Raw genomic sequence first — 14,927 nt, forward strand, 5'->3', positions numbered from 1 at the left:
GGTTGAGGATTTCTTGAGGCAGAGATTCTAGGATCCTAGACCCTGAAATGTAGAGTAAAATGTGGAGCGGGTAGACTGTGCCCAGTGTACACAGAGAAGGCTCTGAGACATAAGCTGTTGGTCTCCAGGGAATAATCTTTTTTTTTTTTTTGGAGATGGAGTCTCGCTCTGTTGCCCAGGCTGGAGTACAGTGGCACTCACTGCAACCTCTGCTTCCCAGGTTCAAGCAATTCTCCTGCCTCAGCCTCCCAAGTAGCTCCCAAGTACACCTGGGACTACAGGTGTACGCTGCCACACCTGGCTGATTTTTTTTTTGTATTTTAGTAGAGACGGGGTTTTACTGTGTTGCCCAGGCTGGTCTCGAACTCCTGAGTTCAGGCAACTCACCTGCCTCGACCTCTCAAAGTTCTGGGATTACAGGCATGAGCCACCGTGCCCGGCCTCCAGGGAATAATCTTAATGTCCATTAATGGTGAATGATGAAACGTGATGGAATACTATTCACCAACAAAAAGAACAAACTATTGATATGTGCTATGACAAGCATAAACCTTGAAAGCATTATGCGAAGTGAAAGAAGCCAGACACAAAAGACTAGATATTATATGATCCCATTTATATGGCACACACATGCATATACGTATACTTGCAATCCCACTTCTTTTTTGTAACACAAAAGCTAGCTTTCTGTACGTACTATTCTTCCCCTTGTCATTATCACTAAGAGTATATATTGATCATTGTATTATACCAATAGTGGTACATAGAGGTTGTTCGCTCCCTCTTCCCTATCTCTTATCACCTTTTACTGGCTGTATGGATGGCCCATAGTGTTTTCAACCAGTTATGTAGTTACAGATATTTGGGTTATAAAAATGCCTTGGTGAACAGCCTTTTCATGGCATTTCATTCATTGTTTCTTTTTCTAATTTTTTATTCCTTTTTTTTTTAGGCTTTCCCCACTTTTCACCTGTGCCACCTTCTAGGTCGTTGGTGCTTTTTTGTGTTCCTCCTAAATTTAATCTTCATTTCTGAATTTTTTTTCCTAATTTATTTATTTATTCTGATATTTCTCATTTCACATTTTCCAGATTTCACATTTCTAAGCATCTACTTTCTAGGCTCTTTTATTTTTTATATATCTGTCCTTTCAAAGTTTCGTTTTTCTGATTTCTTTTACTTCATTTTGAAATATTATGTTACAATTTTTTATGTGGTCAGATATTTTGGTTATGTTTTTATTGTCTGTCAGAGCCTTGTTTGGTTCCTTATTCCCTCATAATAATGTTGTGTGGGTATTCCTACTGCCCTACCAAACCAGCCTATTAAGACGCCATTTGGTTTGTGGCAGGAAGTCTGTTTGGAGGCTAGGATGAGCCAGGACAGTTTTCTCTAGCTTTGCTGTTTGAGGGTCGTACCTGTATTTTTATCATGAAGGGCTCAAAACTTGACTTGAACTCTTGGTGCTAAGCCTTGTCAGGAAGCCATTTCTTTTCTGCCTCTAACCCTGCATTTCCTGAAGTTAAACCTGCCTTGTTTTCTAACGTGTTTCTCTCACATTTATGTGATGTGACCCCTATTTCCTTTTCCCAAAAGGAAATAATGCTCGCTAAAGTAAATTTGCTCTTGAGTCTACAGGTCCCACCTCTCCAAGAACGAAACAGTTCATGGGATAGGATCAGAAAGCTCCAAGGTCAGGAATCCATCTTGGGCCAAGGGACTCCTGGTCTGCAACCTCTCCCTGGAGCACCCAGGCAGAAGCAGAAGAGTCGCAGAATAGAGAAAGTCCTAGAGTGGCTGTTTATTTCCCAAGAGCAGCCAAAAATCACCAAGTCCTGGGTGAGCTTCTCATTTGTTTATTCCTAGTGTTTTCTTTATTACCTTTTTTTTTTTTTTGGTGCGGAGAGGGATGGAGATCCTTAGGTCAGAGGGTTAAGTTAATCACTCCTCAGTTCAGTTCAAAACCCCCCCACTTTTTTTTTTGAGACAGGGTCTTGGTCTGTTGCCCAGACTGGAGTGCAGTGGTGCAATCATAACTCACTGCAGCCTCAAACTCCAGGCTCAAGTGATCCTCCAGCCTCAGCCTCTTGAGTAGCTGGGACAGCAGGCAAGTGCCACCATGCCTGGCTGATGTTTTTTATTTTTAGTAGAGAGGGGGTCTCCCTATGTGGCTCAGGCTGGTCATCAACTCCTAAGCTCAAGCAGTCCTCCTGCCTCAGCCTCCTGAGGTGCTGGGATGACAGTCATGAGCCACTGTGCCTGGCCCATGGCCCTTTTATCATCATTGGTTCATGTAAGGTCCTTATCTACCTTTATTTATATATTCTCTTATTTCCTCATACTCAATTTTCATCTCCTTTCCCATCCCCAAAAAGTTATTTTGTGTTTTATGTGTATCCTTTTTTTTAAAAAATGTGTGTTTACATAATATGTATTGTTCGGGAAGCTTGTTAGAAATGGAGAATATCAGAGTTCACCTCAATGCTGTTAATATCAGACTCTTCATTTTAATAAGATTCAGTGATTCATGCACATTAAAGTTTAAAACAAACTTACTATGAAGCCTATATTCAAATTTTTTCCTCGGATGCTTCTTTTATTTCCAATATTGGCTTGCTTTTTTACTCTCTTAATGCTTACTTTTGATGAACAGATATTTCTAACTTTTACTGAGTCTGGATTGCAAATTTTTTTATTTTATTGCTAATGATTTTTGTGTCCTATTGTTTTCTTATCCTAAGCTCATAAAGATCTTTTTCTTTATTACTTTATTACTTTACCTTTCACTTTTCGATTTACAGTGCCTTTGGGATTGAGTTCAAATCCATGAACACAGGATTCCCCCATTATTTAGATCTTTGATTTTTAAAAGTCAATGTTTATAGTTTTGAGCATACAGATCCTACACAGATATTTTAGATTTATATGTTCTTTCTGTTTTGTTGTTGCTGTTGTAAACAGTATCAGTGTCTTAATTCCTTTTTTTTTTTTTTTTTTGAGATGGAGTCTTGCTCTGTCACTCAGGCTGGAGTGCAGTGGCACAATCTGGGCTCACTGCAGCCTCCACCTCCTGGGTTCAAGCAGTTCTCCTACCTCAGCCTCCCGAGTAGCTGGGACTACAGGTGCGCACTACCATGCCCGGCTAATTTTTGTATTTGTAGTAGAGACAGGGTTTCACCATGTTGGCCAGGCTGGTTTCAAACTCCTGATCTCAAGTGATTCACCTGCCTCGGCCTCCTAAAATGCTGGGAATACAGGTGTGAGCCACGGCATCCAGCTAGTTTCTTAATTTCAAAATCAAATGATTTATTGCTGTTATATAGGCATATAGCCAACTTTTATGTATTGACCATGTATCCTGTGACCTTGCTACATTCACTAGTTAGTTCTAGGAACTTTCTTAGGTTTTTTGGTATTTTCTTCATAAACAGTCGTGTCATCTTCATCTTTTCGTTGGCATCCTCAGTTTCCTTACTCTGTCTGTAAAAAAGGACAGTTTTGTTTCTTTCCAATCTGTATGCTGTTAACTACAAATTTTATTTCTTTAATAGATATATAATTATCAATTAAGCTTATCTGTTTGTTTGTTTTTTTGAGACGGAGTCTCGCTCTGTCGCCTAGGCTGGAGCGCAGTGGCATGACCTCGGCTCACTGTAACCTCTGCTTCCTGGGTTCAAGTGAGTCTCCTGCCTCAGTCTCCTGAGCAGCTAGGACTACAGGCATGTGCCACCATGCCCGGCTAATTTTTTTGTATTTTTAGTAGAGACGAGGTTTCACCATGTTAGCCAGGATGGTCTCGTTCTCCTGACTTTGTGATCTGCCCGCCTCGGCCTCCCAAAGTGCTAGGGTTACAGGCGTGAGCCATGGCGCCTGGCCCAAGTTTATCTGTTTTTGAGTAAGTTTGGTAATTTGCGTCTTCCAAGGAATATGTCCTTTTCAACTAAGTTAACCAAATTTATGTGCGCAGAGCAGTTAGTCTTTTCATGTCTGTGAATTCAGTAATGATAACTTCTTTTCATATCTGATGCTTGTCATGTGTGTCTTCTATTTTTGCTTTGACATAAGTTTTCATTTGTATAAATACCTGGGGCATAGTTGCTGGATTATATGGTAAGACTGTTTAGATTTGTAAGAAGTTGCCAAACTGGCTTCCAAAGTGACTCTACCACTTTTCATTCCCACCAGCAATGAATAAGAGTTCCTATTGCTCCACATCCTCTCCAGCATTTGGTGGTCAGTTTTTTGGATTTTATCCATTCTAATAGGTGTGTAGTGGTGTCTTACTTTTGTCTGGATTTGCAATTCCCTAATGACATATGGTATTGAGCATGCTTTGTATGCTCATTTACCATCTGTATATTTTCATGTTTAGGTCTTTATCCCACAGAGTGGCTGCTACTTACAGCAGTTACCTTTTTAGTCCATAAAGTTTTAATGTGTCTTCTCTTCTGGGTACCAATAGTGCCCTTTCACAGATTCCACCTGACACTGTCAAATAGCATTGCTTCCTTCTTCCTTTGTGCCCACGTTGTAATCTGTGTTCTTTTTTCTTAGCTTCTTTGACTTTCAGTTGCATTTGCATATGTAACTTTTCTTCATTCTGCAGTGCTAAAAGCTTCTTGGCGGCAGGACTGTATTTCATTTATGTTTATATTCCTGGACATAGAGGTCGGTAACTGTATTGCAGATGTAGGAGTGATCAGTCGAACTTGTTTGCCTGACTGTCCTGCCTTTAGTACTGAAGGTCCCATATCTGAGCATCCTTGTATAGGTGGTTTCTAGGATAGCTTAAAACTTTAAAGAGGCCGGGCGCGGTGGCTCACGCCTGTAATCCTAGCACTTTGGGAGGCCGAGATGGGCAGATCACAAAGTCAGGAGATCGAGACCATCCTGGCTAACACGGTGAAACCCCGTCTCTACTAAAAATACAAAAAAATCAGCCGGACGTGGTGGTGGGTGCCTGTAGTCCCAGCTACTCAGGAGGCTGAGGCAGGAGAATGGCGTGAACCTGGGAGGTGTACCTTGCAGTGAGCCAAGATCACACCACTGCACTCCAGCCTGGGCAGCAGAGTGAGACTCCGTCTCAACAAAAAAAAAAAAAAGAAAGAAAGATGACTGATTTAATGCACATTGATGCATGTTTTCAATACAATTTTTGTTCTCACAAAGTTAAACATAAATAATGGACACCCTAAACAGCTAGTTTTCCACAAACCTAGTAAAATAACTTGAAATTGGATGAGAATATTGTATTTCAGGGACCTTTGTCATTCATGGATGTGTTTGTGGATTTTACCTGGGAGGAGTGGCAGCTGCTAGACCCAGCACAGAAGTGCCTGTACAGGAGTGTGATGTTGGAGAACTATAGCAACCTGGTGTCCCTAGGTAAGTGCTGCCTCCCTGAGGAGGAGTGTGCTCGATCTCCAGGTTTCTTCTTGGTTGCTGAAAACTGGAGGCCTTCTGTGAAATACTTAGTGATTTTGGACTTAGATTTTAAGGCCAGATTTTCTTAGTTCCCTATTGGCAGCAGAGTATGCCAGTTGAATGGTCTTTACTTTGCCAAATTGCAAAAAGGCAGCTTCATCATGCTACCTCCAAACTAAATCTTTCCCGTTCTTCAGAATCTCTGAATCTCAAGCTGTTTGTTCCAGGTTGTCTGTGATTTTCTATTTATAGGGTACCAACACACCAAACCTGATATCATCTTCAAGTTGGAACAAGGAGAAGAGCTGTGTATGGTGCAGGCCCAAGTTCCAAATCAGACCTGTCCAAGTGAGTGATGGAGACAAATCTTTTCTTCTTTATTTAGAATTAGCATGAATTCCAATGTGATGTGCTCCTCTTGTTTGTACTTTGTCTCGTGTGTTACCATGCACTTTTTTTTTTTTTTTTTTTGAGACAGAGTTTCACTTTGTTGCCCAGGCTGGGGTGCAGTGGCGTGATCTCGGCTCGCTGCATCCTCTGCCTCCTGGGTTCAAGCAATTCTTCCATGTCAGCCTCCTGAGTAGCTGGGGTTACAGTTGTGCGCCACCATGCCCGGCCAATTTTTATATTTTTAGTAGAGATGGGGTTTTGCCGTGTTGGCCAGTCTAGTCTCGAACTCCTGACCTCAGGTGATCTGCCTGCCTTAGTCTCCTAAAGTGCTGGGATTACAGGCGTGAGCCACCATGCCCGGCCTTACCATCCACTCTTAATCTTCTCGTTGGCATTCTTATTTCCCTCCTTACTCTATCTTGGTGATAGACTCATTTCATTATGCATTTTAGCAAGCCTTTCCTCTTTCCTTCACTTGATGTGACTCTCATGATCCTTCCCTTTCCTTTCTATATTTTGAAAATTACATTTAAGTCCCTTACACATAAATTCAACAACCACAGTCCCATCTTCCTTCTTTTTGAAACCTGTTAGTAGATTCTGCCCCTTTTGTGCTTCTCTATGCTAATGGCTTTTTTTTTTTTTGAGACGGAGTCTCACTCTGTTGCCCAGGCTGGAGTGCAGGGGTGCAATCTCGGCTCACTGCAAGCTCCGCCTCCCGGGTCTCCTGCTTCAGCCTTCCAAGTAGCTGGGACTACAGGCACCTGCCACCACGCCCGGCTAATTTCTTGTATTTTTTGTAGAGACAGGGTTTCACCATATTAGCCAGGATGGTCTCGAACTCCTGACTTTGTGATCCGCCCACCTCGGCCTCCCAAAGTGCTAGGATTACAGGTGTCAGGCACCATGCCTGGCCTTGCTAATGGCTTTAACATTATCACTCTATACCTTCTGAGCACATTCCTTTGTCATGTGATAGTGTCCATGATCCTGCAGTGACACCTGTTGATGCTGCTCTTCTGCTGCATGACCGAGCACTTTTTCCCTTCATGTTCCACTGGGCTTCTCTTGCTCTTCTGAATCCAAGGGGTCTTTATTCTTCATTTCCCTCATATAGTGTAACTTTTAAAAGACTTATGCGTTAGCTGAGCATGGTGGTGTGCACCTGTTGTCCCAGCTCCTTGGGAGGCTGAGGTGGGAGGATTGCTTGAGCCCATGAATTTGATGCTGCAGTGAACTATGGTTGTGCCACTAGACTCTGGCCTGGGTGATAGTGAGATCTCATCTCAAAAAAAGAAGACTTCTGTCTGAGTCCATTTGTGTTGCTGTAATAAAATACTATAGACTAGGTAATTTTATAAAGCACAGAAATTTATTTCTCACAGTTTTGAAGGCTGGAAAGTCCAAAGCCAAGGTGCTGGCAGGTTTGGTGTCTGGTGAGGGCCTGCTCTGTGCTTCCAAGATGACGCCTTGTTGCTGCATCCTCTGGAGGTGAGGAACACTGTGGGACAGAAAGAGGGGCAAAAAAGGCCTAAGATCGTTCCCTCAAGCCCTTTTAGAAACCACTAATCCATTCATGAGGGCACAACTTAATCTTCTCTTAATACCACCGCAATGGGGAATAAGTTTCAACATGAGTTTTAGAGGGGACACATTCAAACCTTAACAACTTCCATTCGGAAGATTGAAGCTCTTTTCCTCTACTGGTAATTGATAGCCATACTGATCTTTTATCTGCCCTTTGGTCCTGGTTTTGATTGATTCACTGGCATCTTCCTTGTACCACTCCCTGGCCTCGTTTTCAGAAACTGGAATCGTCTCTCCCACTGCTCCACCTACATACCACCTTCTTTTCATCTTTCTTCTCTTTGTTTATCCTGTTTTTTAAATTCTAAGTTTTTTTTCCTAACACTGGGGAAGTCAGCTTGAATTTCCTTTCTGTGCAGGGCTCCCTTACTAATTTTGGTACAGCGTTGTTAGCATTTTGTTCCTTTAAAAAGAGGTCTTTTAAAACCCTCATGGTCTCAATTCCCACTCAAAACAAGGCCAGTATTGTCATGTCTGGATTGTTGTATTTAGCTAAATTTATTCATTGTACTCTTTTTATACTAATTCATCTTCGATGTTACTGTCAGATATATTTCCCTGAACACCCCATTTATTCTATCACTAGCATGACAGCATAAATCAACAGTTAGTCCTTGCATTACTAGGATTGTTTCAGCTGCAGTTGTTGGTCAATCCCAGACCAACTAATTTAAGCAGAAGTGATTTATTACTACACATCACAAAAGGTCCTGAAGTGGGGCAGCTCCAGGATCAACTAAGTGATTGATTCACTCAATCACCAAGGGCCCATCTAGGTATGTTGGCATTTTCCTTAGGTTACCTTCTTTAATGGCCCTCAGATGGCTCTTGCAGTTCTAGTTGATGCCTGTGGATATACCAGTGGCCAATGAAATAAAAAGGGCTGTTTCTTCACACACGAGTCTGTCAGACAGGAAAACTCATCCCAGGAAGTCCCAAGCAGACTGATCGTGTTCAACAGGCTAAATTTTTGTCACATGCCCCTGTCTGAGGGAGGCTCTGGAAAGGGAAATGGGGCTATCTCCGTTGGCTCGGATAAATTATGCTTTACCTTTTGGAAGCGGGACTGGGGATAGAAATGGGTCCTCACTTCCCTGACTGAAGCACATCACTTAGATGGGGGTGGAAAAAAATCAGGTTACTGCCAGCCAGGAACAGGGCAGAACCACTGGGTAAGCAGCACTGTCTGCCTTCACCTTCCTTGGCCAGGCAGCACCTGTCACACCCTTCTTCCCAGCCATCCATCTTCAGATATTTGCTGCAACCCATATGTTGGTTCTTGTACTACATTAATACAAGTCTAGGATCTTGTTCCCATTCAGAGTGGGGAGTAGTTCTTTATGGTCTATAGACCTATAATTAAAGATAAATTAAACACATCCAGCCATCCAAATGTAGAGGGATAGAGACAAGTCTAGGGTCCCCCAGTTCCAGGAGGGCAGCAGCAGTGAACACCACATGGTAGCCACTGGTTTACACTGTTGGCTTTGTCAGAATTTCTTTCTGTGGCAGTGAAATAAGTTACCTGGTGAACCTTTGTTTCTGCTCTCCAAGCATAATTTCCTTTTCCGTCATCATCTGTGATTAAACTCGAGGTGGTCGTTGGGGAAATGGCTTTTCTGTAGCTTCAGAATCTCAATTCTCTTGGTGTATATTTGGGTTCCCAGTGATTGCCTTTGGACCACAGCCAGGAACCATATTTAATATGGTCTCGAATCATGTTTAAATAATCTTCAAGCTTAAGAATGCCTGATCATGTTCAACAGGCTAAATTTTTTACAGGAACTATGTGCCAGGTGCAGTGGCACATGTCTGTGATCCCAGCAGTTTGGGAGGCCAAGGTGGGAGGATCACTTGAGGCCAGGAGCTTAAGACCAGCTTGGGCAACATAGTGAGACCCCAGCTTTACCAAAAATTTTTAAAAATTAGGTGGTCACAATGACTGTTGCCAGTAGTCCCAGCTACTTGAGATGCTGAGGTTGGAAGATCAGTTGAGTCTGGGAGGTTGAAGATGCAGTGAGCAATGATTGCACCACTGCACTTGAATCTGGGTGACAGAGAGGGATCCTGTCTCTTTTTTTGATTTTGTTTTTTTTTTTTGAGACGGAGTCTCGCTCTGTTGCCTAGGCTGGAGTGCAGTGGTGCGATCTTGACTCACTGCAGCCTCCACCTCCGAGGTTCAAGCGATTCTCCTGCCTCCCCCTTCCAAGTAGCTGGGATTACAGGTACGCGCTACCACACCTGGCTAATTTTTGTATTTTTAGACAGGGTTTCACCATGTTGATCAGGCTGGTCTCGAACTCCTGACCTCAGGTGATCCCGCCTCAGCCTCCCAAGGTGCTGGGATTACAGGCATGAACCACTATGCCCGGCCAACCCTGTCTCTTTAAAAAAAAAAAAAAAAAAAGGCCAGGTGTGGTGGCTCATGCCTGTAATCCCAGCACTTTGGGAGGCTGAGGCAGGCGGATCATGAGGTCAAGAGATCAAGACTATCCTGGCCAACATGGTGAAACCCCATCTCTACTAAAAATACAAAAATTAGCTGGGCATGGTGATGCATGACTGTAATCCCAGCTACTCGGGAGGCTGAGGCAGGAGAATTGCTTGAACCTGGGGGGCGGAGATTGTAGTGAGCCGAGATCACACCACTGCACTCCAGCCTGGCGACAGAGTGGGACTCCATCTAAAAAAAAAAAAAAAAAAAAGCCTGTGTTTTAGTTACTGGGTTTGGTATTCCCTGATTTTTTGAATTCTTTGAACTCTACCTTGAGGTGTCAAGTATAATCCTGTTTTTGCCATTATTGTTACAAAGAGCATGCTGTAGAGAAGACACATTAGATTTCCAATGACGAAAGCAGAGACACAGGAACCGAGCAAAGATAAGGATGGGTGTGTTACCAGCACCAGAAGGAATGGAAGGATAGAGTACAGGGTTTGATAGTTAGGATGGCTTCAGTATCCATGAACTATGAAAGTCTACCAAAAAAATAGTGACAGTCAAACACAGGAGCAAATCTGATTCTAGGGCACAGAGTAATTATTCACTGGCCTATTTTCATTTTGTTGGGGACAGTTTTTACTATAGGACCATTTAATAATATCACTCCTTCTCAAACCATTGTGAAAACCAAAAGTGCTCATATATATTTGTTAGTGCATTAATGGAAGATAATGCCCCAGTGGGGAATTGATGTTTGGGGAGATAGAATTTGATGGTTGTATACAAAATGAATAAGAGGGATCAGATTTAATAGGAAAACTACCTGCAGTTTTTCACAGTAAACTTGGAGTGAGATGTTAAGATCCCCTGATCTGCTCTGCTTTCTTTTTTTTTAATATTAATACCTTTAATAAATTTTATTTTCCAGATTTTCTATTCTCTAGATCCTTTCTTTGTTTTTTTAAAAAAATATTATTATACTTTAAGTTTTAGAGTACATGTGCACAATGTGCAGGTTAGTTACATATGTGTACATGTGCCATGCTAGTGTGCTGCACCCACTAATTCATCATCTAGCATTAGGTATATCTCCCAATGCTATCCCTCCCCCCTCCCCCCACCCCACAACAATCCCCAAAGTGTGATGTTCCCCTTCCTGTGTCCATGTGTTCTCATTGTTCAATTCCCACCTATGAGTGAGAATATGCAGTGTTTGGTTTTTTGTTCTTGCGATAGTTTACTGAGAATGATGATTTCCAATTTCATCCATGTCCCTACAAAGGACATGAACTCATCATTTTTTATGGCTGCATAGTATTCCATGGTGTATATGTGCCACATTTTCTTAATCCAGTCTATCATTGTTGGACATTTGGGTCGGTTCCAAGTCTTTGCTATTGTGAATAGTGCCGCAATAAACATACGTGTGCATGTGTCTTTATAGCAGCATGATTTATAGTCTTTTGGGTATATACCCAGTAATGGGATGGTTGGGTCAAATGGTATTTCTAGTTCTAGATCCCTGAGGAATCGCCACACTCACTTCCACAATGGTTGAACTAGTTTACAGTCCCACCAACAGTGTAAAGGTGTTCCTATTTCTCCACGTCCTCTCCAGCACCTGTTGTTTCCTGACTTTTTAATGATTGCCATTCTAACTGGTGTGAGATGGTATCTCATTGTGGTTTTGATTTGCATTTCTCTGATGTCCAGTGATGGTGAGCATTTTTTCATGTGTCTTTTGGCTGCATAAATGTCTTCTTTTGAGAAGTGTCTGTTCACATCCTTCGCCCACTTTTTGATGGGGTTGTTTGTTTTTTTCTTGTAAATTTGTTTGAGTTCATTGTAGATTCTGGATATTAGCCCTTTGTCAGATGAGTAGGTTGTGAAAATTTTCTCCCATTCTGTAGGTTGCCTGTTCACTCTGAGAGTAGTTTCTTTTGCTGTGCAGAAGCTCTTTAGTTTAATTAGATCCCATTTGTCAATTTTGGCTTTTGTTGCCATTGCTTTTGGTGTTTTAGACATGAAGTCCTTGCCCACGCCTATGTCCTGAATGGTAATGCCTAGGTTTTCTTCTAGGGTTTTTATGGTTTTAGGTCTAACGTTTAAGTCTTTAATCCATCTTGAATTGATATTTGTATAAGGTGTAAGGAAGGGATCCAGTTTCAGCTTTCTACATATGGCTAGCCAGTTTTCCCAGCACCATTTATTAAATAGGGAATCCTTTCCCCATTGCTTGTTTTTGTCAGGTTTGTCAAAGATCAGATAGTTATAGATATGCGGCGTTATTTCTGAGGGCTCTGTTCTGTTCCATTGATCTATATCTCTGTTTTGGTACCAGTACCATGCTGTTTTGGTTACTGTAGCCTTGTAGTATAGTTTGAAGTCAGGTAGCGTGATGCCTCCAGCTTTGTTCTTTTGGCTTAGGATTGACTTGGTGATGCGGGCTCTTTTTTGGTTCCATATGAACTTTAAAGTAGTTTTTTCCAATTCTATGAAGAAAGTTATTGGTAGCTTGATGGGGATGGCATTGAATCTATAAATGACCTTGGGCAGTATGGCCATTTTCACGATATTGATTCTTCCTAACCATGAGCATGTAATGTTCTTCCATTTGTTTGTATCCTCTTTTATTTCATTGAGCAGTGGTTTGTACTTCTCCTTGAAGAGGTCCTTCACGTCCCTTGTAAGTTGGATTCCTAGGTATTTTATTCTCTTTGAAGCAATTGTGAATGGGAGTTCACTCATGATTTGGCTCTCTGTTTGTCTGTTATTGGTGTATAAGAATGCTTGTGATTTTTGTACATTGATTTTGTATCCTGAGACTTTACTGAGGTTGCTTATCAGCTTAAGGAGATTTTGGGCTGAGACAATGGGGTTTTCTAGATATACAATCATGTCGTCTGCAAACAGGGACAATTTGACTTCCTCTTTTCCTAATTGAATACCCTTTATTTCCTTCTCCTGCCTAATTGCCCTGGCCAGAACTTCCAACACTATGTTGAATAGGAGTGGTGAGAGAGAGCATCCCTGTCTTGTGCCAGTTTTCAAAGGGAATGCTTCCAGTTTTTGCCCATTCAGTATGATATTGGCTGTGGGTTTGTCATAGATAGCTCTTACTATTTTGAGACACGTTCCATCAATACCTAATTTATTGAGAGTTTTTAGCATGAAGCGTTGTTGAATTTTGTCAAAGGCCTTCTCGGCATCTATTGAGATAATCATGTGGTTTTTGTCTTCGGTTTTGTTTATATGCTGGATTACATTTATTGATTTGCATATATTGAACCAGCCTTGCATCCCAGGGATGAAGCCCACTTGATCATGGTGGATAAGCTTTTTGATGGGCTGCTGGATTCGGTTTGCCAGTATTTTATTGAGGATTTTTGCATCAATGTTCATCAAGGATATTGGTCTAAAATTCTCTTTTTTTGTTGTGTCTCTGCCCGGCTTTGGTATCAGGATGATGCTGGCCTCAGAAAATGAGTTAGGGAGAATTCCCTCTTTTTCTATTGATTGGAATAGTTGCAGAAGGAATAGTACCAGTTCCTCTTTGTACCTCTGGTAGAATTTGGCTGTGAATCCATCTGGTCCTGAACTCTTTTTGGTTGGTAAGCTATTGATTATTGCCACAATTTCAGAGCCTGTTATTGGTCTATTCAGAGAGTCAACTTCTTCCTGGTTTAGTCTTGGGAGGGTATATGTGTCGGGGAATTTATCCATTTTTTTAGATTTTCTAGTTTATTTGCATAGAGGTGTTTGTAGTATTCTCTGATGGTAGTTTGTATTTCTGTGGGATCGGTGGTGATATCCCCTTTATCATTTTTTATTGCGTCTATTTGATTCTTCTCTTTTTATTAGTCTTGCTAGCGGTCTATCAATTTTGTTGATCCTTTCAAAAAACCAGCTCCTGGATTCATTAATTTTTTGAAGGGTTTTTGTGTCTCTATTTCCTTCAGTTCTCCTCTGATTTAGTTACTTCTTGCCTTCTAGCTTTTGAATGTGTTTGCTCTTGCTTTTCTAGTTCTTTTAATTGTGATGTTAGGGTGTCAATTTTGGATCTTTCCTGCTTTGTCTTGTGGGCATTTAGTGCTATAAATTTCCCTCTACACACTGCTTTGAATGTGTCCCAGAGATTCTGGTATGTTGTGTCTTTGTTCTCATTGGTTTCAAAGAACATCTTTATTTCTGCCTTCATTTTGTTATGTACCCCGTAGTCATTCAGGAGCAGGTTGTTCAGTTTCCATGTAGTTGAGTGGTTTTGAGTGAGTTTCTTAATCCTGAGTTCTAGTTTGATTGCACTGTGGTCTTAGAGATAGTTTGTTATAATTTCTGTTCTTTTACATTTGCTGAGGAGAGCTTTACTTCCAAATATGTGGTCAATTTTGGAATAGGTGTGATGTGGTGCTGAAAAGAATGTATATTCTGTTGATGTGGGGTGGAGAGTTCTGTAGATGTCTATTAGCTCTGCTTTCTTTTAATATCCTTTTCGTTCATTACCCTGGTTAGTATGTTGTTTTGGGGCATCTATCTATTTTCTACTCAACCTCCAGATATTTCCTGTTGTGACAAAGGACTTGATCCTTAGTCTTATTTCCTATCTATTTTCTATCTTTCCCTTTTTGTTTTTGTGTTCACAAAGCTGTTTGCCTACCCTGTGCCCATTCTTTTCCATGCCTGCTAGAGAAAACATCTTCAGTCTCTTTTTAACTCTTGTGGTAGTTACCTCCATATTTCTAAATAACCAGCTTATTCTGCTACACCTTGGCTTTCTCCCCTAATGATTGCTCAGTATAGAAAGGTGATTTACTTCTCTTTCACTCTCCTCCCTCCATACCTTCCCACCGTATACACACTCATGATGGAGACATGTCTCTTCTCATGTTCCCATGCCTCCATTCTGATACAGTTATTTCATATTTTTGGTTAAATCTGTCTTTAGTTTTTATGTTGGTATGACTGTAATTCCTGTTTATAGGTAAATCATGCAAGTACACAGTGATTTATTTTTGTTTCTAAATTTGTATTTTTTCTGTAGTTAATTTTTTGCTAATTTAATTTTGTTACCATTAATGTATTCATCGTA

The 14,927-nt window shown here is 41.3% G+C and overlaps 1 protein-coding gene across 13 annotated transcripts in view; it reads left to right on the forward strand.

The window, feature by feature from the left end:
* Positions 1–14,927, forward strand: part of ZNF268 (zinc finger protein 268) — a 33,386-nt gene that overhangs the window by 4,619 nt on the left and 13,840 nt on the right. For 2 of the 13 annotated variants that reach the window (XR_010108978.1, XM_008967344.4), the window contains exons 3-5: positions 1,639–1,839; positions 5,259–5,385; positions 5,677–5,772. Coding sequence is in view for 10 of the 13 variants with exons in the window: in XM_008967344.4 (XP_008965592.3) it covers positions 1,639–1,839; positions 5,259–5,385; positions 5,677–5,772 (424 nt within the window). In the remaining 3 variants the exon portion in view is untranslated. Of the gene's footprint in view, positions 1–1,631; positions 1,840–5,258; positions 5,386–5,676; positions 5,773–7,199; positions 7,306–14,927 lie in introns of those variants that run through there. The other 11 variants (XM_055096465.2, XM_055096462.2, XM_008967345.4 and 8 more) reach the window with 10 other exon arrangements.

This window comes from Pan paniscus, chromosome 10 (assembly GCF_029289425.2).
Source record: "Pan paniscus chromosome 10, NHGRI_mPanPan1-v2.0_pri, whole genome shotgun sequence".
Taxonomy (NCBI): Eukaryota; Metazoa; Chordata; class Mammalia; order Primates; family Hominidae; genus Pan; species Pan paniscus.